The 27,937-nt window shown below is 47.4% G+C and overlaps 2 protein-coding genes across 2 annotated transcripts in view; both read right to left on the reverse strand.

Moving 5' to 3' along the window:
- Positions 1–4,700: 4,700 nt before the first annotated feature.
- Positions 4,701–14,201, reverse strand: alkal2b (ALK and LTK ligand 2b). The gene is made up of 6 exons (XM_062380357.1): positions 13,605–14,201; positions 12,682–12,983; positions 8,605–8,658; positions 8,210–8,290; positions 7,608–7,679; positions 4,701–6,161 (listed from the first exon to the last, which is right to left on the reverse strand). The coding sequence occupies exons 2-5, from the start codon at positions 12,971–12,973 to the stop codon at positions 7,615–7,617; spliced, it is 492 nt and encodes a 163-aa protein (XP_062236341.1). The 5' UTR covers positions 12,974–12,983; positions 13,605–14,201; the 3' UTR covers positions 4,701–6,161; positions 7,608–7,614.
- A 3,918-nt stretch (positions 14,202–18,119) lies between these two features.
- Positions 18,120–27,937, reverse strand: part of nhsl1a (NHS-like 1a) — a 12,895-nt gene continuing 3,077 nt past the window's right edge. Inside the window, exons 2-11 of the mRNA XM_062381108.1 lie at positions 26,493–26,603; positions 25,824–25,972; positions 24,611–24,839; positions 24,390–24,521; positions 24,015–24,304; positions 22,529–23,941; positions 22,390–22,450; positions 20,302–22,338; positions 20,118–20,205; positions 18,120–19,649 (exon numbers count right to left, since the gene is read on the reverse strand). Coding sequence (XP_062237092.1) covers positions 19,004–19,649; positions 20,118–20,205; positions 20,302–22,338; positions 22,390–22,450; positions 22,529–23,941; positions 24,015–24,304; positions 24,390–24,521; positions 24,611–24,839; positions 25,824–25,972; positions 26,493–26,603 — 5,156 coding nt within the window. The 3' untranslated portion in view covers positions 18,120–19,003. The remainder of the gene's footprint in view (positions 19,650–20,117; positions 20,206–20,301; positions 22,339–22,389; positions 22,451–22,528; positions 23,942–24,014; positions 24,305–24,389; positions 24,522–24,610; positions 24,840–25,823; positions 25,973–26,492; positions 26,604–27,937) is intronic.

A 27,937-nucleotide genomic window follows, 5' to 3' on the forward strand; every position in this document is an offset into this window, starting at 1 on the left:
GACTGCCTCGTGAGCGCCCTCTAGCTGAACGCTCGCAGCACACCGTTAATCGCTCACCAATTACAACCAATCAGCTTAGGAATGCTCCAGTTCTATTTACTCAGGAGCGGAGCCGGTGAAACATTCCCATCGTCCGGTTCTCACCGTTCACACATCATGTCAGGGTTATCATGAATCCCTCAGCAGGCTCCTCGGGAGGTCAGAGGTCACGAGTCCAGGGAATGACTCCGTAGGGAACGACAGAGCAGTTAGTTGTTCCTTCACACAAACTTCTTCAAAATAAAACCTGTGGAGACACATTCAAGTTACTGCCATTAGAATAATAACAGTAATAATGATAATAGCTGTGAGAAGCAAGTCAGCAACTGTGGAGCAGAGAAGAAAAAAGTGCAAACGCTGAAATCAGGAAACTTCAGTAATGGGACGCTGGCTGAGTGAGCGTGGAGTCTCAGTGTTGAGTTGTGGGACCAGAACAGTCAGGGAATGGTTATTTAAAAGAATAAAATATAAAGAACCAGAGATTTAACAGAAGTTCAACGTATAAGACTAACTAAAATGAAACTTTAGCTGTAGATGCTATATGTTCATTTTCTCTGATGCTGAACGCAGTTTCCTGTCCTGATGGTTGTCGCCAAAGGCTTCAATCTTCATTATGTTTCTGAAACCAGAAATGATCCCACGACTCTGAGAAGCAGACTGGAGGCTGATAAGCATGCTAACTCCGGTTGTTAGAATACTTAGTCCAGTTCTTAGCATGCTAACTCCGGTTGTTAGCATGCTTACTCCGGTTCTTAGCATGCAAACTCCGGTTGTTAGCATGTTTACTCCGGTTGTTAGCATGCTTACTCCGGTTCTTAGCATGCAAACTCCGGTTGTTAGCATGTTTACTCCGGTTGTTAGCATGCTTACTCCGGTTGTTAGCATGCTTACTCCGGTTGTTAGCATTCAAGTAAAACATCAGCATTGTTTTGATTTTGTAAATAAAGAGAGATGACATGATAGCTCTTTAAGATGAAGCTAAAATATATTAAAGTAAATCAAATAAACATGCTGGGTTTATATTTTGCTTTTCATTTTTAAGACATGAGGCATATTATCATAAAAATGATAAAGCTGAGATAAAGATGAATTGTAGATTTAATTCCCCAGACACTGAGGCCCCTTCACAGCATGAGGAGAACGAGGAATCCTCCTGCTGAGTCCCAGTGGAAACTGTGTGTGAGCAGAAGACCAGTTCCACCAGTGGAGGTCACCAGAAAGCAGAGTTTAACATGTGGTGAATCACTGGTTAACATCAAGGAGGCTGCTGATCGTATGGTTTAATTCACTGTAAATCAGGAATGTGCTAAATTACTCACAAAATGAGCATAACATTTAAAAGTATTAAATTATGTCTGAGTGGATAAAGAAGCTTCAGTTTTTTGATAAAGTGATAAAGAATAAATAAAACCACAAGATAAAATGAGAATACGATGAAGGAACGTGAGAACAGATTAAATCAGATTAAAACGATGTTTGGCTGTAAATAAAGAATGATGAGGGGGGGGGGGGGGTCACACCAGGTGAATCCATGTGAGAGTCGTTTGGGATCAAAGACACTTTAGACACTCATTAAAGTAATTTAAAGCAAACATGATGTTTCATTGTGTTTCTGTGAATGAATGAACCTCGTCAGTCGGCCACGCCCCCTCACAGAGCCACGCACAGCGAGCTGAGGATTCTGAACGGTAGAGCTGTGATGAGGAATATGAACATGAACACAAAATGTCTCATTTACTGAAATCAGTACGAGGGAAGTTATGGAGGCAGAGGTCACAAATTCCACTGCAAATGGTTCCACCTGTAGAACACTGGTCTGAGAACAGCTGCAGTCTGGAAGAGAGGCTCTGGTCCTGTGCACAAAGTATTATGGGATATCTCTGCTTTGCATGGTCTTCACACAGGCTGAGGTCCCTGTATCAACACAGTGTCCCTAGAGCCCAGTGGCTGTTGGATGGTGTGTAGCAGAGTCACCCTGTTGTGTGCAGTGACAGCCTCGTGTGTGTTGTGTGTGATGACGCCAGACACAACCAGTGTGAAAATCCCATTGGTCTCAGGAGGAACCAGTCTGGAACGTTTCGCCTCCAGAAACATCTTCTTCACGTTTCATCCGGCTTCTTTCACTGGTGTCTGAACGTCTCTGAACGTGACCAGTGTGAGTTCAGTTCATGATCCTCCTGAGACAGGATGAAGTTGACCAGACTCGCTCTCTCTCTCTCTCTCGCTGGTATTTATGATGCTCGCACCACCAGGAACTGACTGTCTCTTATTAACTCGCCCTTATCTGCTGCAGCTTTTTACTGCAAACCTTCGTTGTGTGTCTACAGCTCGGCTCCAAACAAGAACCTCTCATCTATAACTCTATAAACAGTCCAGCTTCTTCTGTGTGATGTTCTGATAAACACGTCAAACTCATGATTACAGGTTTGAAAACAAGAGACAACACATTGGAGGAGAAGAACAGGAGATAAATAAAACCATAATGTTATCAAGTGATCGTATATTAAGTTGTCACATGTCTTTTTTTTCTCCTCCCATTAATCTTTATCTCTCCATTCATCTCTTCCCCTGTTTCTGTCTCTCTTTCCATTTTCTCCTCCTTCTCTCATGTCTTTATCTTTCCTTCAATCACTCCTGGCAATAATCCCCTCTCTTTAAATAGCCTGCTGGATAAACATCAATCCTGCTGCAGCCATTTGTCTGTTAATGTGTTTGCTCTGTGTGTGTGTGTGTGTGTGTGTGTGTATGTGTGTGTGTGTGTGTGTATGTGTGTGTGTGTGTGTGTGTGTGGCCCTCCAGTCATCACAAACCACTTCAGGCCTCAGGACCTCCTCTGAGTTGAGTTCAAGTTATTTTCTCCTCATGTTTTATAACATGAATCTTAACTGTTTATAAAGACGTACAAAGCACTGACATCATTGTCAGTCGGCGTCTGTTCCCCATACAAGCTCTAAACCAATCAGGAGTCAGTCTCCGCTGTCAATTATGACGTTTTTTATATTAATATTTATTTATAGATTTAACTTATCTTTTTGATGAATTTCACTCGCAGGGAAAGGAACAAATTGAAGAAGTTGTTTGCACCCGGGGGGGGGTCTTTAGTTTCCCGCCCAACAGAGGCCGTGCACAGAGGTTGTGCGTCAGCGTGGTTCAGGACACTGGACTCAGCTGATTGGTCAAGGGAACATTTGTTTTTAAAAACGTCACAACTTGTTCTGTTTGTAGTTTGTGGCTGATGATAATCAGGATGAAGCAGATGAGATTTTCAGAGCGATAGTCGTGGTGGTCCGTTCTGCACAGTACCATGTTGACTGTGATACACAACCAGGAAGTGGTTTCCAGTGGGCATGTCCCTCCTCATCCTCCAGAGCTTCAGTCTTCATCCTCCTCTCCAGGTCGTCAGGGAGCAAATCAGGACACGAGCGATGCTGTCACATGGTATCTGAGCCAATTAGTGAAAGACTGTTAACGAGCGTGGCTCACAGGAAACCACAGCCTCACGTCTCCAGTCCGGGTCGTGCCATCAATCACACAGCCACGCCCAGGTATGTGGGACTGCAGTGTGTGTGTGTGTATGTGTGTGTGTAACAGAAACACGTAGAAGAATGTGTTTATCTGAAGAGCCTGTGGAGGAGGTTCAGAAGCCCACTGGACTCAGGTGTCATGTCAGATGAGTCATCGGCTGCCTCAGGTGTGAGTCACCTCCTGCTCCTCACTGACTTCATTCAAACCACAGCAGAGTCCTCATGTTCCTCAGTTCCTCAACGTCATGAACTCTCACTGACACGTGATCACAATAACCACAAGCTGCACACAATGAGACACAATACGCTGAGAGTGATGAGGCCGAAGAGCACGGTGCTGGAGCTGAGAGCTAACAAGCAACAACTCCTGGTTACTTCACTATGTGTATCATATTGTTAACATCTGCATTAATATTCATTCATTAATGCTAACACTGGCTAACAGCTAAACTACCTTAATGATAGCACACATTACTAACACTAGTTATTGTTCAGCTACAAGTTAGTGAGCTAAAGTTAGCATTCAGTAAAGAGTCTTTTGTGTTTAGCTGTATTATTTATTTAATACAAGTTCATGACGTGAGCGGATGTGATCTAATCGACAATTATACAGATATTCAAACTAAAGCTAAAATTATGTTCAAACAAATTTACTGTTCATGCTGTTTAAATGTCATAACCATACATTTGGAGTCTCTGACAGCCGAAGCTAAGCTACCTAGCTGCGTCTCTAGCATGTGTCTCTGCAGCTGTAGAAGTCAGGAGCTGCAGCTTTAAAGGTCGATCAGTTTGTTTCTTCACAGAGGAAATATTCACTTTCAACATGAAACTGTGCAGCAGCAGCCAAAGTCAACAGAGCAGCTATGTGGCTGAGCCTGTCAGAGTCGAACCTGCAGCAGCTTCTGACTCTTCATAGGCCTGACCAGCGCCAGGACCAATCAGGCGCCCGCCAGTCAAACTGTTATTGTGAATGATTCAGGTGACAGCAGAGTGAAATGTGTCCAGTCAGGAGGATGAGACATATTCTGTTGTCCACCATCCCTGTCCTCGGTGCTGCAGCTCCTCTCTTCAGCCTCTGTCTCAAACTCCACGTCTCTTTATGATAAACGTGTTCAACATATTAAAGAGAAGACGAAATCAAAATATATATCACACGTGTGACTTTATTCCTCTTCATATGTACATATTGCACACAGATCTGCAGGAGGCTCTGCTCTGCACACGTGACGGCAGCTTCAACTGTATAAATACACTGCAACTTTATTATTATTATTATTATTATTATTATTATTATTGCTATGCAACATGAAATACATTCAGCATCTCTGGTGTTTCCTCCACAGGACGACAGAGGCAGAGCTCTGCTCCAGTCGGAGCATTTGTCCAAAGTCAAATGTTATTTAAGTAAAACTGAGACGCTCGTCCACGTTACGTTTCTTCAGCTTTGTTTCCTGATGTCAGAGCAGCAGCCGAACCCAGTTTACACTCCAATAGAAACCAGTAGATCCTCCTCCAGACCAGCGTTCACGTCAGAGAAATACAGATCCATGTTTGGCTCAGTCCGAGCTGGAGAGGCTTGAGATCAGTTCCCTGTTGGGACCAGTAGAGTCCGGTAGAAACCAGCAGAGCCGAGGTGAGTGTGGCTGACGTCCACCGGAGAGAGAGTGTAGTCGAGTCGAGTAGAAGCGAGAAGAGATCAGAGATCAGAGAGCAGAGCAAAGAGAAGAGGGAATGGAATGAAGCTGAAGAGAATCATCGTCTGACTCTTAACTGAGCTGATCTGTAAACATCTGTAAACATCTGTAAAGAGCCTCTGTCCACTGATCAACATCTGGAGAACACAGTGGATCTGGAGCAGCTGCAGAGCCTCAGGAGGAGGAGACCAAACACAGAGACACAACAGACTCTGTTCACACCTGCACTCTAAACACATCTGTAACCAGCTCGACCTGATCCACACCTGCTGTGAACATCTGTCCACACTGAAATCTGACCTCTGACCTGCTCACTCACTTCCTCTTCTCATCTGTGTCCGTTTAACAAAAAAAAGGAGATGGCAGTTATGTCATAATATGTTATTATAAAGCATGAATCACATGTGACTACTATCTACACACATGTGGATCCACAACATGCACACTACATGTCTCTGATTAGTAAATAAAGATGGTTGAAATTAAAGCTCCATCCCCCCCTGGTGGCTGACTGCAGTACATGGTCTAAACCCGGCGTCCTCCATGTTAACAGGTAGGACATGGACCAGACGAAAAATATAACGGAACTATCAGGACGTGATGAGTCATCATCGCTAACATCACATTAAACCTGAGGCTCCTCCCCCTCAGGACTTCTAACTGTTTCTTCTTCTCACATTAAACGTTGAGTTGACAGGTTTCGTTCTGAAACACGTCGGACTCAGAGCGTCGAGTGAGATGAACGATTGAGGACGAGAGAAGCAGAGCAAAGAAGAAGAGAAGAAGAAACTGCAGGTGATGAGCTCACAGACTTTCTATTGGCCAGGGAACATCAGCTGCTCATTGGGAAACGCTACGATGATCCACCCCTCTCGTCGCCACGGCAACACGGCCTGTCCAGAGGCTGTAAGTGAGACAGAGGAAACACAACTTTACAAATCAAAGAGCTGCAGCTTGTTCACAACTTTACAAGACAAAGAGCAGCAGCTTGTTCACACCTTTACAAATCAAAGAGCAGCAGCTTGTTCACACCTTTACAAATCAAAGAGCTGCAGCTTGTTCACAACTTTACAAATCAAAGAGCAGCAGCTTGTTCACAACTTTACAAATCAAAGAGCAGCAGCTTGTTCACAACTTTACAAATCAAAGAGCAGCAGCTTGTTCACACCTTTACAAATCAAAGAGCTGCAGCTTGTTCACAACTTTACAAATCAAAGAGCAGCAGCTTGTTCACAACTTTACAAATCAAAGAGCAGCAGCTTGTTCACAACTTTACAAATCAAAGAGCAGCAGCTTGTTCAGAACTTTACAAATCAAAGAGCTGCAGCTTGTTCACAACTTTACAAATCAAAGAGCAGCAGCTTGTTCAGAACTTTACAAATCAAAGCGCAGCAGCTTGTTCACACCTTTACAAATCAAAGCGCAGCAGCTTGTTCACACCTTTACAAATCAAAGAGCTGCAGCTTGTTCACAACTTTACAAATCAAAGAGCTGCAGCTTGTTCACAACTTTACAAATCAAAGAGCTGCAGCTTGTTCAAACACACTGAGCTAACAATGAAAAATTAACAAACTGTCCCTTTAAGAGGCGGAGCCTGCGGCGGTTCAGACGCTAACGTGGCGTCTGCACATGTTCCGGGTACAGACGTCGTGTTTGCTGCTGTCAGAGATAAATCAGGAGCCGTTGGTTCTGTTGGTTCTGTTGATGCTCACATTGTTGGTGTGGTTTACAGTCTCCACATGTTCTCCAGACAAGCATCAGACAATTTGTCAGGTTCTACAGGTTCATGTTCCCAAACTAAAGGATCTTCAAGATCCACTGATCGAGGTTCTACTGGTTCCACTGGTTGTAGAAGCTTAAACTCGGCAGCTTCTGCAGGTTCTTCAGGTTCCACACGTGTTGCAAACCATGTGGTTCCTCAGGTTCTACTGGTTCTCTCCTCTGTGCACTCTCTGAGGTTCCCCTGGTTCTTCAGTCTCTGTTTTTTCGTCAGTCCGATCATCTTTTGGTAAACTCTGATTTAACTCCACTGCTCTTGACGTCCAGATAAAATCTCTCTTTGCCGTCGGTCATAAATTTCACCTGAACAGTCGTGTCTTTGTCCCGCGCTGCCCGCCGCTCTCAGGGAGCTGGATGAAGATGTCGAGGAACTCTGGGTCATGTTCTCTGAGATGTGATGGAACGTAGACGCAGAAAAAAAATCTTAAATCAAAAATCCCCTGAAAGAAAAATGTTTAGGTCCTGCTGACGTTCTCTGAAACGTTCCAGGTGTGTAGATGAATTTGTAGAATGTGTAATTTGTGTTTATATAAGTGTATAGTGTGTGTAGCGTGTTGTTTTGTTTTCTCACCGTGTGTCTACCTCTCGGTGCAGCGGGGGCTGTTGGCCAGTTGAGTCAGCAGACGAGCACATCTTCTATAAACTGCAGCAGATAAAAAACACACATTCAGATGTTTCCTGTAGCAGCGTCACGAGGTGCAGGTCCAGCTCGGCTTCTTCACTGGAGCCAGACGTCTGCGTCTCTGGAGAATTTGTGTTATGTGAATTTGTTTATATCTTTCATTGAAGTTGTGGTTTTCAAAATTTGTTTTTCCGTCACGCTCTTAAAATAAAACGACCACAAAATGTCCCGGTGGGAAGAGCTCAGGTCCAACTGAGACAGAGAGCTCTGATCATGTGACGCTGAGCAGAAGAGCCTGCATGGACAGGCCACAACACACACACACACACACACACACACACACACACACACACACTTTTATCATGTCAGAACAACAGCAGTTCTTATGATCTTAAATCATGCATGTAGCTCAGTGTGTGTGTGTGTGTGTGTGTGTTTTTAAACAAGTCTTATCCTGTTTATGATCTCAAACACACTCCTCCAGCAACATGAGGTGTGTGTGTGTGTGTGTGTGTGTGTGTGTGTGTGTGTGTATGTGTGTGTGCACTCACAGAGGGGTACGGTGCAGTCCCTGGTGTTGTGGTACAGTCTGTTGAAATGTTTCTTGCACTTTGGATTGAAGTAGAGAGGACCTGCACACACACAGACACACAACACACTTCATAAGTATCTGTTAATTATGAACATTACATTTTATGAGTTTAATGTTGAACGTCAGTTTACCTCATGTTGTCAAAGTGAAAAACATTAAAGGAGACATGTTCACATTCAGGTGTTTTAACTTTATCGATGTTCAGTGTCCTCAGGCTGTCCATCACTGCAGCTCCTCTCTTCAGCCTCTGTCTCAAACACCTGCTCTCTGCTGCAGTCTCTTTAAGACCCCCCCCCCCCCCCTTCCTGATAAAGTCTGGAGCTTCTCCCTCCTCTGGTCCTGATTGGTTCGTACCTGTCAGGTGTTTGATGAACTTCTCCTTGTGCCGTGGATCTCGAGGATGATTCTCTGAAATGAAAACAAACTCTGATCAGACGCAGAAGCAACAGAACGATTCAACTTTAACCCCAGACGTGACCACGACATCGGGATTGGACCCAAATAGTCAGATGACGCAGGAAGTCAGAGGAAGATTAGTGTAATAAGTGATGTTTGATATGAACTTTTAACAGGATATTGAGTCATTTACGTCTGTTTGTAATTATACACTCAAATGAGGGATGTTGGTAAAAGAATAAAAGCTCAACAGGGTGTGGTTCTAGTGGAGCAGCAGGTTGGCTTATTGGTTTGTTGGTTTATTGGCTTGTTGTTTTGTTGTTTTGTTGTTTTGTTGGTTGCTTGTAGTTGTGATGTGATTCTTCGTCCTTTACCGTGACACAAGGTCGCAGAATCGTTTTTCAACTAAATTGAATGAATGAACGTGAGTGAGATCAGTTTATTGCTGTAGTGTCCTTGGGCAAGACACCGAAACCTGAATCGCCCCTCATAGAACAGGTGCTGCTCACAGATGCTCTGTCTGTTTGTGTGTGTGAATGGGTGAAGGGCAAACTGTACTATAAAGAGTGTAGATTTATATCTTTGTGAATACAGAGCATTTAGCATTTACAGAAGCCAGATGTGAGCCTGAAGCGTCTCCGTGGTTCACATCCACCAGCAGCTGCTCATTCTCTCCAGCAGCACACAGAGAAAACATCAGATGAAGAATGAAATAATGTCAAAGCTCCCGAGGCACCAACTTGTGACACAGGAAGCAGATAGTGAAAGTCAGGAAACATGTTGCTCAATGAAACGTCTCCACAACAGTGTCATTGTTGTGAACACAGGCACAGAACCTGCACTGTCCCACGCTGCAGCTGCTCTTCTTCATCCCACCGCACGAAAGGTCAAACATGTCTCATGAGCCCAGATCCAGGTCAGCTCCCGGAGACTCCTCCCGCTTCCTGCGACAGGTGAGGTGGTTTCACCTGAGTCACAACAATCAGCCCGAAGCTTCAGGGTCGAGTCGCTCGACATACAAACAGACCTTTCCATTCATAACGTGGGAGGAGTCATCGTTCGGCACAGAGCCGAGTATCAGGCCAAAAGGTGAAATCTAAATAGAAAACGACAGAGGGCCGAGAGCAGAGCCCTGGGGGACTCCATATTTCACATTAATATATCATATATCATAGTGTGTCCTTTCAGGAGAGAGCCAGTCAGTCAGGAGCTCTCCGCTGAACCCACGGCTCCTTGATGTGGGTTCAGTGGATTGACGACTCCTGAGGCAGAGCAGGGACCTGTCAGAGGAGACGGCTGATCTGTCAGAGCCGGATCCCTGAAGGAGAACGGGTTCAAGGCTGAGGGAACCATCAGAGGCGTCCATGATTCTAAAGACTGCTCAGAGATGTTGTTTTAAATCTCAGCAGATCGAGGTCGAGGAGGAACCACCGAGAGGTCAAATCTGTGAACTCTGTCAGAGCAGACACTTTCTAACTTCCGTGTCTGATCAAATCCCGGAGGATATTTCTAGAAATCATGAGGCAAGAATGACGAGCAGCTCAGAGTTCAGCGACAGTATCGAGACGACTGATGAAGTGAAACCAATCAGCTGTAACCTACACTCTGATCGACCAATCACATCGTCCACCCCTCCGCCTCCAGTCCGAAGCTCCTGACATTCAATTTTTAATCTTTTTCCTCCATCGTGATGTGAATTAAACTAAAGTAGTTTGTGAATTGCTATTTTAATTTGATTTAAATAATGAAAAGTCTTGACAACAAAGAAAAGTTGTGAGTCGTGGAAATCCTGGCTGTCAGTGACCGATGATGACCAGGACCTCGGACAGCTCCCCCGGTCCCAGGTTCAGCACCACGGACAGAGCTCACGTCTCGTGACACAACGTCTTTCAATCAATTAACAACTATAGAATAAAACTCCAAACCAAAGTGTGCTTACAAGAAGATGAAGTTCTTCTCTTAGATGAAAAGTCCTGAACAGAAGTCAGAGGTTTGAAGAACAAACAGTAAAACATCTTCATCTCCTCAGACACTGGAAACAAAAGAGCTTTGTTTCTGCTGCAATGAACTGATCATTTCATGAGTAATCACACAGCTTCAATGTGCTCCCTGTCCTGACTCTCACTGACCACATGTTACGTCTCTTCTTAAATAAATGTTTTCCTCATGTTCCAGCTGAAGCTGCAGGAACGACACGGTCTCTGCACACGTTTAAAACACGCATGTCTCCTGCTGAGCCAGAGACTGAGGTAAAAACATGGACAGCTGTGTCCACACGCTCACGTGAACAAGACGCTCAAGCAGCAGCAACCGCTGGTCATCAGCTGACGACGCTGACGGAGTGTAAACGGGATGAAGAGCTAAACTGGAGCTCGACTCAATGATCCAGACGAGAGAAGATCTTTGAAAACAGAGTCTCAGAGTCTCAGGGTTTCACAGTCTCAGAGTCTCAGAGTCTCAGGGTTTCACAGTCTCAGAGTCTCAGCGTCTCAGAGTCTCAGAGTCTCAGCGTCTCAGCGTCTCAGCGTCTCAGAGTCTCAGAGTCTCAGAGTCTCAGAGTCTCAGCGTCTCAGCGTCTCAGCGTCTCAGAGTCTCAGAGTCTCAGCGTCTCAGCGTCTCAGCGTCTCAGAGTCTCAGAGTCTCAGAGTCTCAGAGTCTCAGCGTCTCAGAGTCTCAGAGTCTCAGAGTCTCAGAGTCTCAGAGTCTCAGCGTCTCAGAGTCTCAGAGTCTTAGCGTCTCAGAGTCTCAGAGTTTCAGAGTCTCAGAGTCTCAGAGTCTCAGAGTCTCAGAGTCTTAGCGTCTCAGCGTCTCAGCGTCTCAGAGTCTCAGAGTCTCAGGGTTTCACGGTCTCAGAGTCTCAGAGTCTCAGAGTCTCAGCGTCTCAGAGTCTCAGAGTCTCAGAGTCTCAGGGTTTCACGGTCTCAGAGTCTCAGAGTCTTAGCGTCTCAGAGTCTCAGAGTTTCAGAGTCTCAGAGTCTCAGAGTCTCAGAGTCTCAGAGTCTTAGCGTCTCAGCGTCTCAGAGTCTCAAAGTCTCAGGGTTTCACGGTCTCAGAGTCTCAGAGTCTCAGAGTCTCAGCGTCTCAGAGTCTCAGAGTCTCAGAGTCTCAGGGTTTCACGGTCTCAGAGTCTCAGAGTCTCAGAGTCTCAGAGTCTCAGGGTTTCACGGTCTCAGAGTCTCAGAGTCTCAGGGTCTCAGAGTCTCAGAGTCTCAGAGTCTCAGAGTCTCAGAGTTTCAAAGCGACGAGTCTGTAACTGAACGTCTGTTTATTTAACATCATACCTATAAAATTCAGTTTCTTCTTTATTATATAAACTCACTGTTGTTTTTATGATCCCTCAGACATGGATTATGAAGCTGATCTGAGTGTGTTTGTGTTTTCTTTCTATAGACTCACTGTTTGTGAGTTTTATCTGATTGTGGTGACAGTGTGTTTATTTATTGTATAAATTCAGTGTTTATTCATCAAAACAAATTCACTCCTTGTTCAAGTTTAAACTAATATTGATTCACATCATCAACACAAACGTTGTGTAACCGAGGAGACGTGAACTTGTTTAACTTCGGTTGTCATGGAAACGATTCAGGACCTGCTGTGACGCATCAAAGTCGAACATCACCGTGACAACCTGTGGTTTCATGTTCAACAACCACAAAATATTAAAAATGAGTTTCAGAGAGTTTCTGTGAAAACATGTTGATTCGACTCTCAGAAGTTCATCGAAACTCCTCATTGAACTTAGTGAACTCAGATATTTGTGTTAGATCAGTGAAGTCTCTGATCAATCAGCTGCACCTCGTTAGTGACTCACTGGTTTCATATTAACGAGCATCAGAGGAAGTTCAACCAGATCTCATTTCGTTTTCTACGTTTGTTAGATACTGATAAACTCCTTGTGTCAAAGAGTAACCACGTGACATCATCTGCCTGCTCACTGCAGATCCAATCAGAACGTACGGCTGTAGGGTTATTATCCTTATTATTATTATTATCCTTATTATTATTATTATCCTTATTATTATTATTATCACTGACCTATTCCATGTTGTGACCTGTTCACTCTCTCTTTCCCATCGAGTGCCACCGTCGCCTCCGTCCTGGTCTCGGTCTCGGTCATGGTCTTGGCCCTGGTCTCCGTCCTGGTCTCGGTCCTGGTCTCCGTCCGGGCCCTTGGGGGCCGGCCCACCAGCTCCACCATGCTGCGGCCCTCCACACGCCCCTCCGCCCTGGTGCTGGAGCCTCTGAGCAGAGCGCCCGCGGTGCAGCGCCCGGCAGCCAGCAGCAGGACGAGGAGCGCCGACAGGACCTGGGGCCGTGGGAGCAACATGGCCGACGACCTGAAGAAACACAAACACACCTGAACACAACAGGAAGCATCACGTGGATGAGCCGGAGCTCTTCATCACTTCCCACGACCTTCATCACAACAACCTGTCATCCCCCACCTGACCACTAGGTGGAGTAACGCGAGAAATCAGAAAACAAACTGATGACCACACGTAACAAAAGTTGTAAAGCATAAAAATATTCTTCGACATTAACATTAGCATACAGATAGCAACGTTAGCTGTAGCACACGATTGCTGACTGTTCTTCACAAATGTAGCGACACATGTCGGGGGCATGTGAGGGGGCGTGGCACATTTATGGAAGTATGTTGTACGAGAGATTTAACGCCTCATAAACTGAGTAAACTATAAACAAAGGTTAATAGATAAATTAGAACATTTCCAATTTAAATGTGTTATTTACACTTTTTCTACAAGTTAAATACACATCAATGGAGTAAATAGATAGAGAGATGGAGAGAGAGAGAGATGGATGATAGATAGGTAGAGAGATAGAGAAATAGAGATAGAAATTAATTCAGAGTTCTAAAGAAGATGAAAACTTTTCTTGATCGAAAGCCAGTGAAGACATAGAACTAGAGGTGATAGAACTGGGATCAGATCCTGTACCTGCGCTCTTCTCTCCGCGGCTCTGTGCGCTCCTCTGGCCGCTCAGGACGCGCTGATCCCGGCTTCTCCCTCCGGCTCGTCCCAGGCAGGGACTCCTCACTGTTGTGTACTTGTTGTGTAGTTGTGTAGCTGTGTAAAGTTATCCCGGGTTACTCTGGGTCCGAGCCGCGTGCCGAGCTCGGGGGCCCGGTGGCATCTTACACGGTGTCGGGTCTGAGCAGCGCACGGAGCGTTGGAGCCTTCATCCTCCTCCTCCTTCTCCTCCTCCTCCTCCTCCTCAGCCGCTCCTTCCTCCGGCTCCACACATGGACCCGCTGAGGACCCTGATCTGCGGACCGACGGGAAGACTTCCAGTGAAGCAGGAGCTGCAGGACCGAGTGTGTTTCTCCTGCTCAGCTCCGTGCGAGATGCGCGCTCCTGCTCCTCCTCTGCAGGAGTAGCCTCATCCTCACACGGAAATACAGGAGGGAGGCGCGTGCGTGCAGATGTTGGTGAACTTTGCCAGATGTTGCAGCAGCTGTTGCGCAGTGCAGCGCTCTCTCTAGTGGACGGACAGTGAACTGCAGCAGCTGGACATGTTGATCAGTTTAACGTTAAAACTTTTTCCCACAAACAAACAAACAAACTTTAAAAACTCATTGATCACAAAACTCTCAGTGTTCGAGCAGGGGCGTCGCAACAGGTTTAACAAAACCAGCTCTGCCTGCCCCCCTCCCCCCCCCCCCCCCAGCATGGCTTTTGGATTTGAGGGTTTAAAAAGTTTGACATGTTCCCTGAGGTTTGATCCAACAACGCACCGAACACTTCCTGAGTTCTGCCTCCATAAAACAGGAAGTCTTCAACACGGGTCACGACTCCAACATGATGAGACAACCCAGTGCAACACAAACACACTCACTCAGCACACAGAAGGTCCAGAGACACACACTGTACGACAACACTACACACTGACGGACTATCAGAGTAATGACTGGAAACGAGCCAGAAGCCAAAAGTTCAGACACACACACACACACACACACACACACACACACACGATGTGAAAGAGTTTCTGTTCTCAGAGTTCCACCCTTATTTGTTCATCTGCTCCATCAGATATCAAATCACTCAGCTTCCCAGTGTGTGTGTGTGTGTGTGTGTGTGTGTGTGTGTGTGTGTGAATATGCCAACACATTTCACATTAGTTTGTAAGAATCGTGATTTAGCAGGAATCATGAATCATCAGGACTGTGTTTGTCTGCTCATGTGTGTTTGTATTACATCCACGTGTATATGTATATTTATATATATAAATATAAATATGAATATATATACACAGACACGTGGATGTTTTTGAAACCTGCTTCTCTCCAGACCTGAGTGCAGGAGGTCCTGGATCTCAGAGCGGAGGCTGTTTCTTCATGCAGGTCACTTCAGTTTGTCACGTCCATTAACTCCAGATCCCGACTTGTTCCACGGCTCTCTAACATTTAGCACACGCCCACTTTGGAACCTCTCCAACAACCTCTTGATCGTCCTTGAGAAACTTCAACCCTTTTACCATGGTCGGCCCTCTCAGATGTTCTACCTCCAGGAGGAGGAACTCTCAGAGAACCTGATCTTACCCCAGCCCCGTCACCCAGTTTGACCCTGGAGAACTTCTTCTGACCCTGGTCATCTGTAAACTGTTTGATATTTCATTATTGATTCAAGGATTGAAAACCGGTCTGAACTTGTGTCAGATATAAAAAACATGTCCAGGAACCTCTGTCACGTCTTCCAGGCCGTTTGTCTGTGGAGAACCAGGAGAGCTCCTCTTCACTCCTAAAGCATCTGGTGAAGACTTCTGTGGAACCTGTGGAACCTGAAGAACCCTGTGTTCCACAGACCACACCACAGGGTCTCCCAGCAGCAAGAGAGCTACCAGGGGCTTTTCAGCTTCTTCATCACAGACATCTAGTCACAACTCTACCTCAAAGGACCTGGAGCTTCTGCTGGTGTCTGCTTCTTCCTGAGGGTCACTCCTGTGTCTCTCCTCCTCCTGTTGCTCCTCCTGCAGCAGATCTCCTTCTGTCTCTTGACTCAGGAGTGTTGATTGACCAGCTCCTCTCAGCTGTGCCTGGTTCACCTTCTCTGATCCTCCTGAAACCTGGAGTCAAAGCCTCAAGCTTCAATCAGCTTTGATTCTATTCTCCAACATGATCCAGAACAGGATCAGAGACTGTGGATCCTCTTGTACAAATGAAGCTCTGTGTGTTTTGCAGTAGAGAACAGGAAACAAGCTGAAGATCCTTTTGCTTTTATTTGAGCTCAAACTATTAAAACTATGTTATTTCAGTACAAGATAGAGTTTGTCCCACATTTGATTTCTTTATGAAAAATTGTGTTTACTCCGCCCAACCCTCACCAGTGACACCAGTGACACCAGTGACTCCACCTGATGCTTCAGTCAGAGGAGAGTGGGACTGGGAATCAAGCGTGACAGTGAACAGATGAAGTGAACATTGATTTGTAAGCACAGAGGAAACAGAGTTCTGTAATGTTTCCAGTTTGCTCCTGTTCCTGTCAGAGTGTCACTGGGACAGAACCCTGCAGATTCCTCATGGAGATCAGGGATGGAACAGAAACACTTAATTCCTGTTACATGTTGGATCACCATCATGAACTCCTGGTATCTGAGTTTGATTAGGATCCTCATCAGGGACACATGTCAGAACCAGGTTTGAAGGTTTGACTCATGATGAATGAGGAATGTTTTCCTGGGTCAAAGCCTCAAACATCAGATCTTTATTTATTCTAAGAGTTACTAACACAACACGCAGCAGTTGGGATCATCATGGGTTCTTCTATGTGACCTCACTTCCTGTCACATGCTTTTCTTACACAAATTAGCTAAACGGCTCCGCGAGTGGTGGTTACCCCCCCCGAGGAAGTTGACTGCTCTCAAATCAAAGATAATATTCATGTTCCGGTCATTTGATTTAATATTCATGGACACAGACGTAAGATGCTGTCAAACTACAGGATGTGGTGTGATAGGGTTAATTATTCTTTTATGGTTACACCACATTGACATTTTTAACATAATCCCCTGAATAGTCTCTCATTATTTAATAAATCCAGAAACTTCAGAATAAATCAAGAACTGAATCATTTGAATCTGAACTGAAGCGTGGAGACACTTTGGTGATTATTTCTCAATGAATTGATCGAGTGTAAAATCTGAAGTGTTGATGTTGAGATGGAAAATAATATTGAATATATTGAATATTTAATGAATAGAGACGAGGGCGTCACATCTGGAATGGTTCATCAAGTGAAGTGAACCATGAAATCTATTGATTATTAAATGAAATGTTTGTCGTCGTCCTGGCAGCCGCTCGCCCTCTGCGCCCGGCGGCCACACGTGTCCTGGTTCCAGGCCTCGGCCGCGCTGACAGAAATAAAATCCCTCGTGTCTTTCTTCCCCAGTTTGGAGGCAAAGCATAAAAATCCCAATAACAACCATCACAGATTGTGTGGTTCCTCCGGGACTCGCTCTGCTGCGGCGCCCTGACAATACAGATGTTTGTGCGACTGCTTCATCTGACTCCTGACACACACACACACACACACAACACACACACACACAGCTGCCGGCGCTCGCACCAACACACACTCACTTGTTCTCTGCACGTCTCAGTCACCAACAAGACTTTAATGTTCCTGCATTAATGACACTCTACTCCTCTCCTCGGCTGGCAGAACTTCCTCGTGGAACCAAGGAGAATGGTCAAGAACCTCAGGAACATCCAAAGAACTCACTAAGATGTTCATGGTTCTTCAAATGTCCTCATGAATTCACAGAACTTTTGAAAGGACTTCTACATCCTCTTAAAAGACCAAGAACCACAACCACCTTCTAGTTGACACCTCAAGCACAAGAACCCTGAGAAACTCACAAGAACCTTCAGAAAGTCCTAAGAACCTCAGTTTGAAATCTGCTCCTCTCAACACATTCTATAAACACCTCAGAAAGCTCATGAAGAAAGCCTTGAAGCTTTAAAACCATTCGAGAGAACCACTGTGATGTGAGTCCATCACACCCCCTGAGCTTCCAGATACGTTCCCAAAATGTCTCAAACATCTGAAACCACAGAACCTCCTGGAGAACATCTGGATCTCTGGAACGTCTCGAAGCAGAAGAACATTTGCCATCTGAATCCGTCAGAACCTCCATAACAACGTGAAAACTGTCAAACCTCCGCTGGAACTTCCCCGAAATATCTTCATATCTCCTAAAGAACCATGAAATGTGCGGAACAGCTGCTGAACCTCATCACAACCTCTGGAAAATCCCTCTGAAACCTCGTCAGGGCCCGAAGCGGCTTCAGGAACCCGATGATCCGGCTCACACATCAAACCACCAGCAACCAACACAAGAGAGCGGAAACCAGCCGAGAGCACCAGGACCACAGCGCCGCCCAGTGGCCAGGACTGGAGTTTGAAGAGCACCAGACCTTCAAAATAAAAGAGTTCAAACTGTTTTATTAGTATAAAAGTTTTAATGGTGAATAAACAAAACAAGTAACTGGAAATTGACCTTTATTGTTATTTCTGCCTCGTTTCTTACAGTTTTTTTTATTTACATTGAAATGTTTCCCTCTTTATTCTCATTTTCTCTTTATCATCTCTGGGATTTCATCTCTAAAGTTAATAGAATAAATCTGAACGTTCCACACAGATGATGATAATGATCCTCAACCTCAATCATTTAACCCCCCCCCCCCCCACACATACACACACACTACTTCAAGAGAGTGAAGAAGAACAGCTGTATTTACAACTGGATCCTTTATTCATTAGAGTGTCAGTCAGGCTGAGTGATATAAATAATATAATTATACATAAACCAGATTATCATGCAGGTAATCTGATTCCTCATCTTTCTTATTTTCTTTATTTTCTCTCTTTCCATAACTCTGCTTAACTTCAGTCTCAGATGATGAGTTACATTCGATTTTAAAAAGATTAGAATACAAACGTAATAAGTTTTTATAGTTATGTTCAAATATTAACTAGAGGGTTTAAAGTTTAAAGATAATTTTAGTGCAAAATCATTTCTACGTCATTATTCTCATACAGTCTGACTCTACATGATTATTATCGTTTCACATTCATCAGGATTTGATCTGGAGGAATCTTTTGTGGATTTCATGAATCAGCTTCTTGATCTGGATGCAACAGATCAGTTTCCTCCAGATCAGGACATGAGAAGACACGTGGAGAAGATCCACTGAGCGGCTGCAGCTCTGTGACGTGACGACTGTGTGATGAAGATCCGGTTCAGGTCCTGGCCACGTGGACTCTGGGACCTGAAGAGAACCTGGACCTGTCGGGACAGTTTCCTCATCAACATTCACTTCCTGTCAAATCTTCATCTAAAAAGGTTTCAGGAAGTCTTCATCTCTGACTAGTTCCACTTCGAAAACCTCATCGTCCTCAGCCTCCTCCTCGCTCCCCCCCTCTGATATGGCGGTCATGGGGGCGGCGAAGAGGCGGCAGCGAGCGGCGAAGCGTCGGCTGCTGGAGCAGGGAGGGGTGAGGGAGCGAGGTCGTGAGGAGGAGAGGAAGGAAGAGGAAGAGGAGGAGGTGAAGAGGAGGGGATTGTGTCTCAAACAAAACGTCACAGACAAGTTCGTGCACGGAGACGTGAGAGACGCCATGTCAGCGTCATGTGTGTCTGAGGCGTGTGACGAGTTTGTGGGTTTACTGCTGGGCTGGCGTGCTGCTCGTGGCTGTGCCGGCGCCCCCTGGTGGTCAGAAGCAGCGGCAGGAGAAGACACTCTGCGAAGCCGCTCGACAGCAGAGATTCTCGAAGATGAATCCAAACGACTCCCTTTCCTCAGTAAGAGCGCCTTGAAGCTCTCGCTTCTCCTCGACCTTTGACCTCTAGATGTTGCAAGTTGGGGGGAGGGGTCAGTGGGGGTCACCGGGGGGGAGGAGGAGGAGGAGGAGGAGGAAGAGGAGGAGGTGTAATGTGTGTCGTCCTCTGAATCTCTTCTCCCAAACATCTTCCTCTTTGACCTGAGACAAACAGAAGAACACGTGTTTTACTTTGACCTTCAACAAGAAGCTGCTCCTCTCTGTGAATCCAGGACCGTGGTGGTCACAGAGATGAAGAGCGAAGGGAACACTGGATGGAACCTTCAACTCTACCAACACAGAACATCACGAGAGGAAACTAGAAGAACAGAGGAGTTCAGGAAACGAGAGGATTTCTCTCTGTGGGACAAACCAACAGGTTCTAGTTGTACAATAAGCTAATGAAGACAACTGGGAGCTAATTACTGAACTCTGCCGTGGTCACACCTTCACTCCATCAACTACACCTTCAGGGACCAGTCACATCTTTACCTGCAGCCAAACCCCAGGCCTTCATGCTGTGCCTTCCCATAATGCACTGCTCCACAGCGGCAGAGGGAGAATCAGGCAGATGGGTGAGAACATGGTGGACACGTTGTAGGATGTGTGGTGGACAGAGGGTTTTCCTACCTGTGGATGAAGGTGAACAGATCCTCGGTGGTTCGTGGTCGACCAGAGACGAACATCTGATCTGCTGAAACACTCTCGAACAAATCAGCTGCACACAAAAACAAAGATGGACGTTCATTTAAACTTTAACTTCTCTGTTGATTGGGTTTTAATATTGAATTTAGATAAAAGGAAGTGATCTCACCGTCCTGAGGTTGTCCGTCCTCCTTCCTCAACTCTGGTTCCTGTATCAGGAGGTCTGGAAGCCACAGCTCCCCCTGCAGGCTGTCACAGGACAGAGCGCTAGTGAGGGAGTACCTGCTCTGACCAATCAGAGCACCGGACACTTCCTCCCTTGTTTGCATTTTTCCTTCTCTCATCACATCTTCATCACCAGATGAGGATGAAGATGATGATGAGGATGAAGACGATGAGAGGGACGGCTCCCTAGTTGATGACATCATAAGCAGTTGCCCCCCCGTCCTCCTTCTCCTCTTCTTCCTTAATTTGTTCTTCGTGGAGGACGCCATCATCATCGTTGTCTTCATCACTCTCTCCTCCATCTTGTGATCCTCCTCTTCATCTTCAGCCAGCAACGACCTCATCATCCTCTTGTGAACGGTTTTCTCGTCCTCATCAAGTGTCGTCCTCGTGATCCGAGCACGACCAGGGTCTGCTGCTCCGGTCTGGGTCAGAGGTCCTGATGACTCCATGATTCTCCACGCTCCTGAGGTACCACAGTCCTCCAGAGTACCCACGCTCCCATTGAACGTGAATCTAGAGCCACTGGTGTCCATAATTCCTGTGGGGCTGGAGCTCTGGGTCCATGACACACCAGTGACATCCAGAGTGCCACAAGCCTCGGATGCTCCTTCAGACGCCTCCTTCTTCTTCTGAGATGCTGAAAGTGGTTTTGTTCTGGAAGAGGTCGATGAAACATCTGGCTTCTCGTGAAGAGCCGGTGGTTTCTGCCTCGGAGGGGGGCGGTCAGCTGCAATGATGTCACCAGTAGCTGCGTTTATTGCACGTGTTCCGACAGCTGTTGGGTATATAAAGTGTTTTGGTGAAGATGCACCAATAGGAAGCTGCTGCTCTTTTTTATTGAGCCCAGGATAGGACGAGGTGATTTGTCCACCTGGTCCTCGTTGGGCTTCAGGAGATGCCATGAGAATGCAAAGGTCGGGCTTCTTAGGCAGCGACGGCTTCTCCGGGGACCGGAGCTCCTGTGGGCTTCGTATCGTTAAAACATCATTTTTGATCTGTTGTAAATCACAAAGTTCTGAGGAATCTCCATCAGCTGCTCCGTGGTTCAACACGTCTGAATCGTTCCGGACGACGTCTTCTCTCTCTGACGTTATTGTTCTGTTTCCTCTGTGAGACTTTTGATTTGTTCGTGACGGAGAACGTGAAGAAGAATCTTTAATGTTTCCTTGTTTCTCTCCAGGCTCAGTTAGCTTAGCATCTGTTGGACGTTGGGTAATGAAGTCGAAGGTTTTTTTGTTGGTACCCTGAGACATGTTGACCCAGGGCATATCAGGACTGGGGACTTGATTGTTAGTTAGCGTAGTGTACAGGTCTGAATCCCTCCTCTCATTGGTCAGGACATCTTGAGCAGTGGTCACCTGAGGTCCAGCGAGTCTCTGATTGGCGGCTGTGCTACAAACAAAACCTTGTAGGCTGTGAAGACGAGTGAACTCTGAGTTGTCGAGTGAAAGCGTCTCAGTTTTGGTTTGGTTGCAGTTATCGTGATCTGTTTGAGTGTTAGCTTGGCTAGGAGTGCTAGCTTTAGCCATTGATGCTCTGGGTGTTTTAGTGTCATTGCTAGCAAGGTAATAGACAGCATTTTGTGGTGCATTCCCAGCTAGCTCAACATCAGCATACGCCAGGCCACCAGGATTAGCATGAGCTGTAACGTCTTCAGTTGTTTTGTCTTCACTACCTCTGAGGTCATAACCAGTGGTTTGTGATCTGTCCTCCGCTAGCTTCACACCAGTGTTAGCCAAGTTCACATTGGATAGAACAGACCTGTCTAGTGGAGGTTCTTTGCTTGGTTGGTTAGCATGAGACCTGTGTGCATCGGCTAGCACAGTGCTACTGAGCAAGGCTCCCTGGGTCCTGATGGAGCGAAGCTTGACCCCCTGCAGAGCCTGGGCGGTGACCAGGGGACAAGTGGGTGTGGCCACGTTGACACGACGGTTCTGAGACCTGAGAGGTGATGTTGGGAGGAGGGGGGTCACAGGGGCTGGGGGAAGAGGAGGAGGGGGAGGTGGGGGAGGTGGGGGAGGTGGGGGACAAGATTTAGGAAGAGAGAAGTTTGGTGACGATGACGTGAACGGAAGAGCTTGATGAGGCGTCTGCCGCACAACGTAGGAGTAGGGCGGGGGGGGAGGACGGGAGGAAAGAGGAAGAGGAGGAGGAGGGGGAGGAGGAGGAGGGGGAGGGGGAGGAAGAGATGAAGGTGGAGGTGGAGGAGCAGGTAGGGAGTGATAGAGAGAAGGAGAATGACGAATGGGGGAGAAGGCGAGAGAAGGTGAAAGAGAGAAGGAATCTGGGAGAGGAGGAGGGGGAGGGGGAGGAGGTAGGAGAAGATGTCTGGTAGATGAATCAGAGGAAGTGTAGGAAGAGAGGGAGGAAGTGGAAGAAAAGGACGAGGAGAGCGAGGAAATGAGCGACGACTTCCTCTCCGGAACGGGAGGTTTTGGCTTTCCTTCCTTCCTGGTCAGCGACAGCGGGAAGGAGGAGGAGGGGGAGGTCGGGGGGAGGGAAAAGGCTCCAGGACTTGCTGTGATAGGGGAGGAGGGGGAGAGGGGGGAGGACACAGGTGTGCCAGGTATGGGGGTGTTCGACTGGCTGGAGTATCCACTAGAGGGCGACGCGAGGCGCTGCAGACCACGAGGAACTGTTTGAGGGTTGAGAGTAAATCTAAGCCCCTCCTCCTCCTCCGAGCCTGGAGACCCGGGGGCGAGGACGTGGGCGGCGGGGGGGCTTGGGGGAGGGGAGTCGGCAGAGGTCGCTGTCTGGAGGTTTAAGGGTTCAAAGGTCGTGACCGCCCCGCAGCTCAGACCGCTCTGACGTCTTCTGGTGTGAGTCCGGGGAACCCAGGGGTCGTAGAAGCTCCCAGGGGACGAGGTGGGCGTCCCCTGGGAGCCGTCTTCCAGGCTCTGGGGACTGCACTGCTGGCGAGGACTGGACAAGGAGCGGGAGGACTTACTACGACACGGCCGGGGGCGCCGCAGGGAGTCATCACGTAATGGCGGGGGAGGCGGGAGCTTGGACTTGCGGAGGGAGATGCTGTGGATGCTGGAGCGAGAGTTGGAGGAGGAGGTGCTGGATCTTCTTCTCTCACTGTTCAACGGGGGGGAGGACGTTGTTCTCTCCGAACACGCCGGAGACGAGCGACCAGAGGAGAGGAGGGGGTCACAGCTCCAACCTTCCCCAGAAACACTTCTCGTCTCCTGGCTGACGTCGCCCCACTCGTCCCCGGTGGGACCACTGAGGACACTGGAGCTGGGGGAGAGCGGCTGGTAGCTCCATCTGTTCCCCCTGTACGAACCCCCATCACAGGAGGATTGTGGGTCGCCCTGCTCGCCCAGAGCCTGGTAGCTGAACTCTGAGTTTGTAATGGAGGAGGAGGAGAGGTAGTGGGAGGAGGAAGGAGAGACACGAGGAGTCTCGTTCAGCGGCTCGGCGATGGGGTACGACCACTCTGGTGCCAGGGGATGGCTGGGAGTGCTGGGAAGAGAGGAGGAGACGGGGGAGGAGGTGGACAGTGGGACGATTCTGGCGGGGGGGTCAAAGGGCAGAAGAGGCTGCTGGTCGCTGGGGAAACCCTGTACATCCTGAGACTGCAGAAAGAAACTTAATCAGAGTTTTGTCTTCAATGTTTTTAGATGTGCAAATAATTTCTGCTAAACTGACCTGGCAGCAGGACGAGGAGGCGCTGAGCGTCCTGCAGGAGGCGCTGTGACAGCTGGCCTCAGAGCTCAGAGAGGAGTTGGTTGACAGACTGGGGAGAGGCCCTGGTGAAGGGGAGGAGGTGAGGGAGGCCATGAGGCTGGACATCCCGGCTCCTCTCGGGGCCCGGATCCTTCGCACTGCTGAATCCTTACTGATGTCCTCCGTCTCCACCTCCTGCTCGTGGGCGGAGCCACAGGAGGACGCAGAGGGAGAGAACTGACCAGGGAGATCACAGGACGCCAAAGACGAGTCTGGAGACAGAAGGAGGAACTCAGACTCATTGATGGAGTGATTGACAGCAGATGTGATGCAGGAGTGAGAGGGTGGAGCTTGTACCCAGCGTGCTGCTGACATCATCAGGTATCCCTGTCACAGTCTTGCGGCGGCTCAGGCTTCGGGGTCGGTGGGTCAACGAGTCGCAGCTGGACACGGTTCTTCGAAAACTGGCCTGTCGATCAAAACTCTCCCCTGCAGACGGAGAGAAGAAGAAGAAGAACGTTACCATCTCAGCTTTGGGAGGAGGAGCCAGGGCTCGAGTCTGGACCTCCCTCCTCTACCTGTTATATTAATGGCCACGATATCAGCAGGGATGGCGTCCGCCTGCCGCCTCATCCTCTCCTCCGGAGTCGGAAGCCGAGATGTCGCTTCCATCTCGAAATAGGCCGTTGGCTCGTTGTCGGGGGGGAGGACGTCCCAGCGAGAGGTGACGGGGTTCAGGACCAGCGGGGTCAGAGGTCGAGTGTTGTTCAGGATCAACCTCTCGTCTTCTTCTGATGACGTCGACGACTGAAGACAAAACAACGAGCTTTAACATTCACGACAGTTCAACCAGTCACGAGTCACGTAGATAGCTAACGACGTCGGGTGTCATGTTTAACGAGGTTAATGTAACCCGGCTGGTTTCTGGTTCTGTTCAATTAGCATCTCATTAAACCAGAGTCTAGTTGGACCCGGGGTGAACTGAACCTGGTAAAGTCTGGTTTAACCTCAAAGGAGCCGATGGTAGAGTTTAACTTAGTGGAATCTACTGACCTGTGTTCAGGGGGGAGGAGGAGAAAACTCTAGTTCAGGCTAAACTAAACTAGTCTAAACTAAACTAGTCTAAACTAAACTAGTCTAGTTTGACCCGAGTTTACCTTTCTCCTCCAAACTGAAAACCTGAAACAAACTGAAAAACAAGACTGAGAGAGGAAGTCCAAGATTCTGGATCTCTGAGGAGAGAGGAGAGAGGAGGTGAGGAGAGAGGAGGTGAGGAGAGAGGAGAGAGGAGAGAGGAGAGAGGAAGAGAGGAGAGAGGAGAGGAGGTGAAGAGAGGAGAGAGGAGAGAGGAGGTGAGGAGAGAGGAGAGAGGAGAGAGGAGAGAGGAGAGAGGAGAGAGGAGAGAGGAAGAGAGGAGGGAGGAGAGAGGAGAGAGGAGAGGAGGTGAAGAGAGGAGAGAGGAGGTGAAGATAGGAGAGAGGAAAGGAGGTGATGAGAGGAGAGACGAAAGAAGAGAGAGGAGAGGAGGTGAAGATAGGAGGAGATAAAAATGAGGAACAGAAGATGAATCAAAGTGAATCATGTGACACAGAAAATAAATGTTAGAATAAATCATCATCCCTGTTTGACCAGCAGGTTGCCTGATTATAATAATATGACCATTTTAATATTCATATGAATAATATGAATATTAATTTGAATAATCATTCATATTCATGAGTGAATAGCAGATTTGTGTGCATTTGTTGGTGTGTGTGTGTCTGTCTGTGTGTGTGTGTGTGTGTCACTAACCATCTTCCTGCTTTTGTCCTTCCATCCTCGGCGCCTGCTGCCCTCTGATTGGTCCAGGCCAGCAGAGGACAGAGGGGAGGCGGGGCTCTGCTGGCGGCGGTGTGAGCTGGCGTGTCCACTGTAGCCTTGCTGAGTCAGCCTGTTCCACACTACACACACACACACACACACACAGACACACACAGACATACATTAAAGATAACAGATGGGAAAGATCATCATATGATCAATAATCAGTAAGAGTTTATCAATCAATCATCAGTACATGTAAAGTATCACAGTGAGGACATAAAAACCTAAAATCTATGAATCAGGTTTAAGATAAAGATGCTGACTCTCAATCATCAATCAATTAATGAATCCAGAATGAAATGATGTCAGAGCAGAGGAGCAGCTTGTGGAGGAGGTGGCATGTGACACTGCAGCGGCTGTGATGCAGTCTGCAGCAGAGGGTGTGTGTGTGTGTGTGTGTGTGTGTGTGTGTGTGTGTGGCTGTGTGTTGCAGCTGGCTCTTCCTCAGTATTGAACAATGCGATCAGTCGATTAAACATCTAGTCAGTAATGAATTAATTTCTAATAATTACTTTTATTTCCATAATCAATTTTAATATTGAAATGATGAATTGAAAACACACTCTCACAGGAAGCAGTCGACCTTTGACCTCTCACCTCGCAGATCGTCCACGCTGCCCGAGCGTCTCTTCCCCGGGATGAAGACCAGACCCTGCTGAGGCTTCTGGGTAGTGTAGTGAACCGACCACTTACTGTCCCTGTCCCCTGCTGCAGAGACACACACACACACACACAAACACACACACACACACACACAGTGATGATTAGTGGTGCAGCACTCTTCCTCAAGGTGACCTCAGACCCACACAGTTCCAGGGGCTTTTATTTTGAAGGAGCAGCACCACTATTGTCACCATTTTATCCTGCATGTTGCCTTGCGACCTGTTTTATTTTGAAACCCACAGCTGCCTTGTTTCCTTCCCTTCCTGCCGGCCCCTGTCCTGACCTGTCACACCGTGTCTCCTCCTTCGACATCACTTTGATTCTTCTTGTGAACTGAACTTTAGAATTAGAGATTTTCAGCCTGATCCTGTGATGGACATTTTGAGGAGTTGACATTGGGTGTGGGGAGGAGTTTAACCTGGAGAGCCGTCGAATCACAGGGGCCGACATACAGTGACCAACAACCATTCACACCTACGATCAATCAGGTCTCCAGTGAAGCTGAGTGAGCTCTGTTGGACCCACAGAACCTTCTGAAGCTCCAATGAAACCTGAAGGGTCACAAACGAGCCTCAGACGAGACGCTTCGGTCACGACTTCAAGGTCACAGAACCCAAAAGATCCCGCTGAACTTTGTCTACAGAGGAATCCCAAGCTCCTCAAATAGTCCCAGGGTTCTTGAGAAGCCACAGAAGCTCCTGCAGGAGAGCCAAGTGGGTTCTCAGAGTCCTGGGGCTGTCATGAGAAGTACCAGACATAAATAGTCCCAGAGAAAGATCCAGGGTCTTGGAAAAGGTACCAAGGACAGTTGAAGACACTCCCTGTGGAGACCACCAGGTGTGGAAGGGCTTATCCAGGTCTCTGGAGCTTCAGCTGGTTCCATGTCTCTATGTTGAGAACCTCACTTGGGTCTTTGAAAAGGACTTCTTCTCCTTGGGAAGGCCCCAGGCTTCAGTGAGGAGGTCCCAGTGCTTGAGGGGATTCTTTGTTAGGTACATGGAGACCTTCAGCTGGTTCCTTGTTTGGCACCGGAGAGGAAAGGTTCCTTGAGAAGGTTCCTTAAGGCCTGAGGTCTTTGAGGTGGTTCCACATCTCCTCGAGGAAGCTAACAGACGGTTGCTATGGTTACCTACTGCCTAAAACATCGTAAGCCAAAATTTGACAAAGATGAGTCCTGTCAGCCAATCAGATGGCAGGGTTATGTGATGTCATGAGAACTACATGATAACATTAACACTCTCTCTCTACAAGTACAAGTGATGCTCGCTCGCCCGGAACAAACATCATCCCACTCACCTCGAGTCTTGTTCAGAAACCTGAGGACGGATTTGATCGCAGCTCCGATCAGAACCATGATGACACACACACAGACACACACA

Source organism: Platichthys flesus, chromosome 22 (assembly GCF_949316205.1).
Source record: "Platichthys flesus chromosome 22, fPlaFle2.1, whole genome shotgun sequence".
NCBI lineage: Eukaryota > Metazoa > Chordata > Actinopteri > Pleuronectiformes > Pleuronectidae > Platichthys > Platichthys flesus.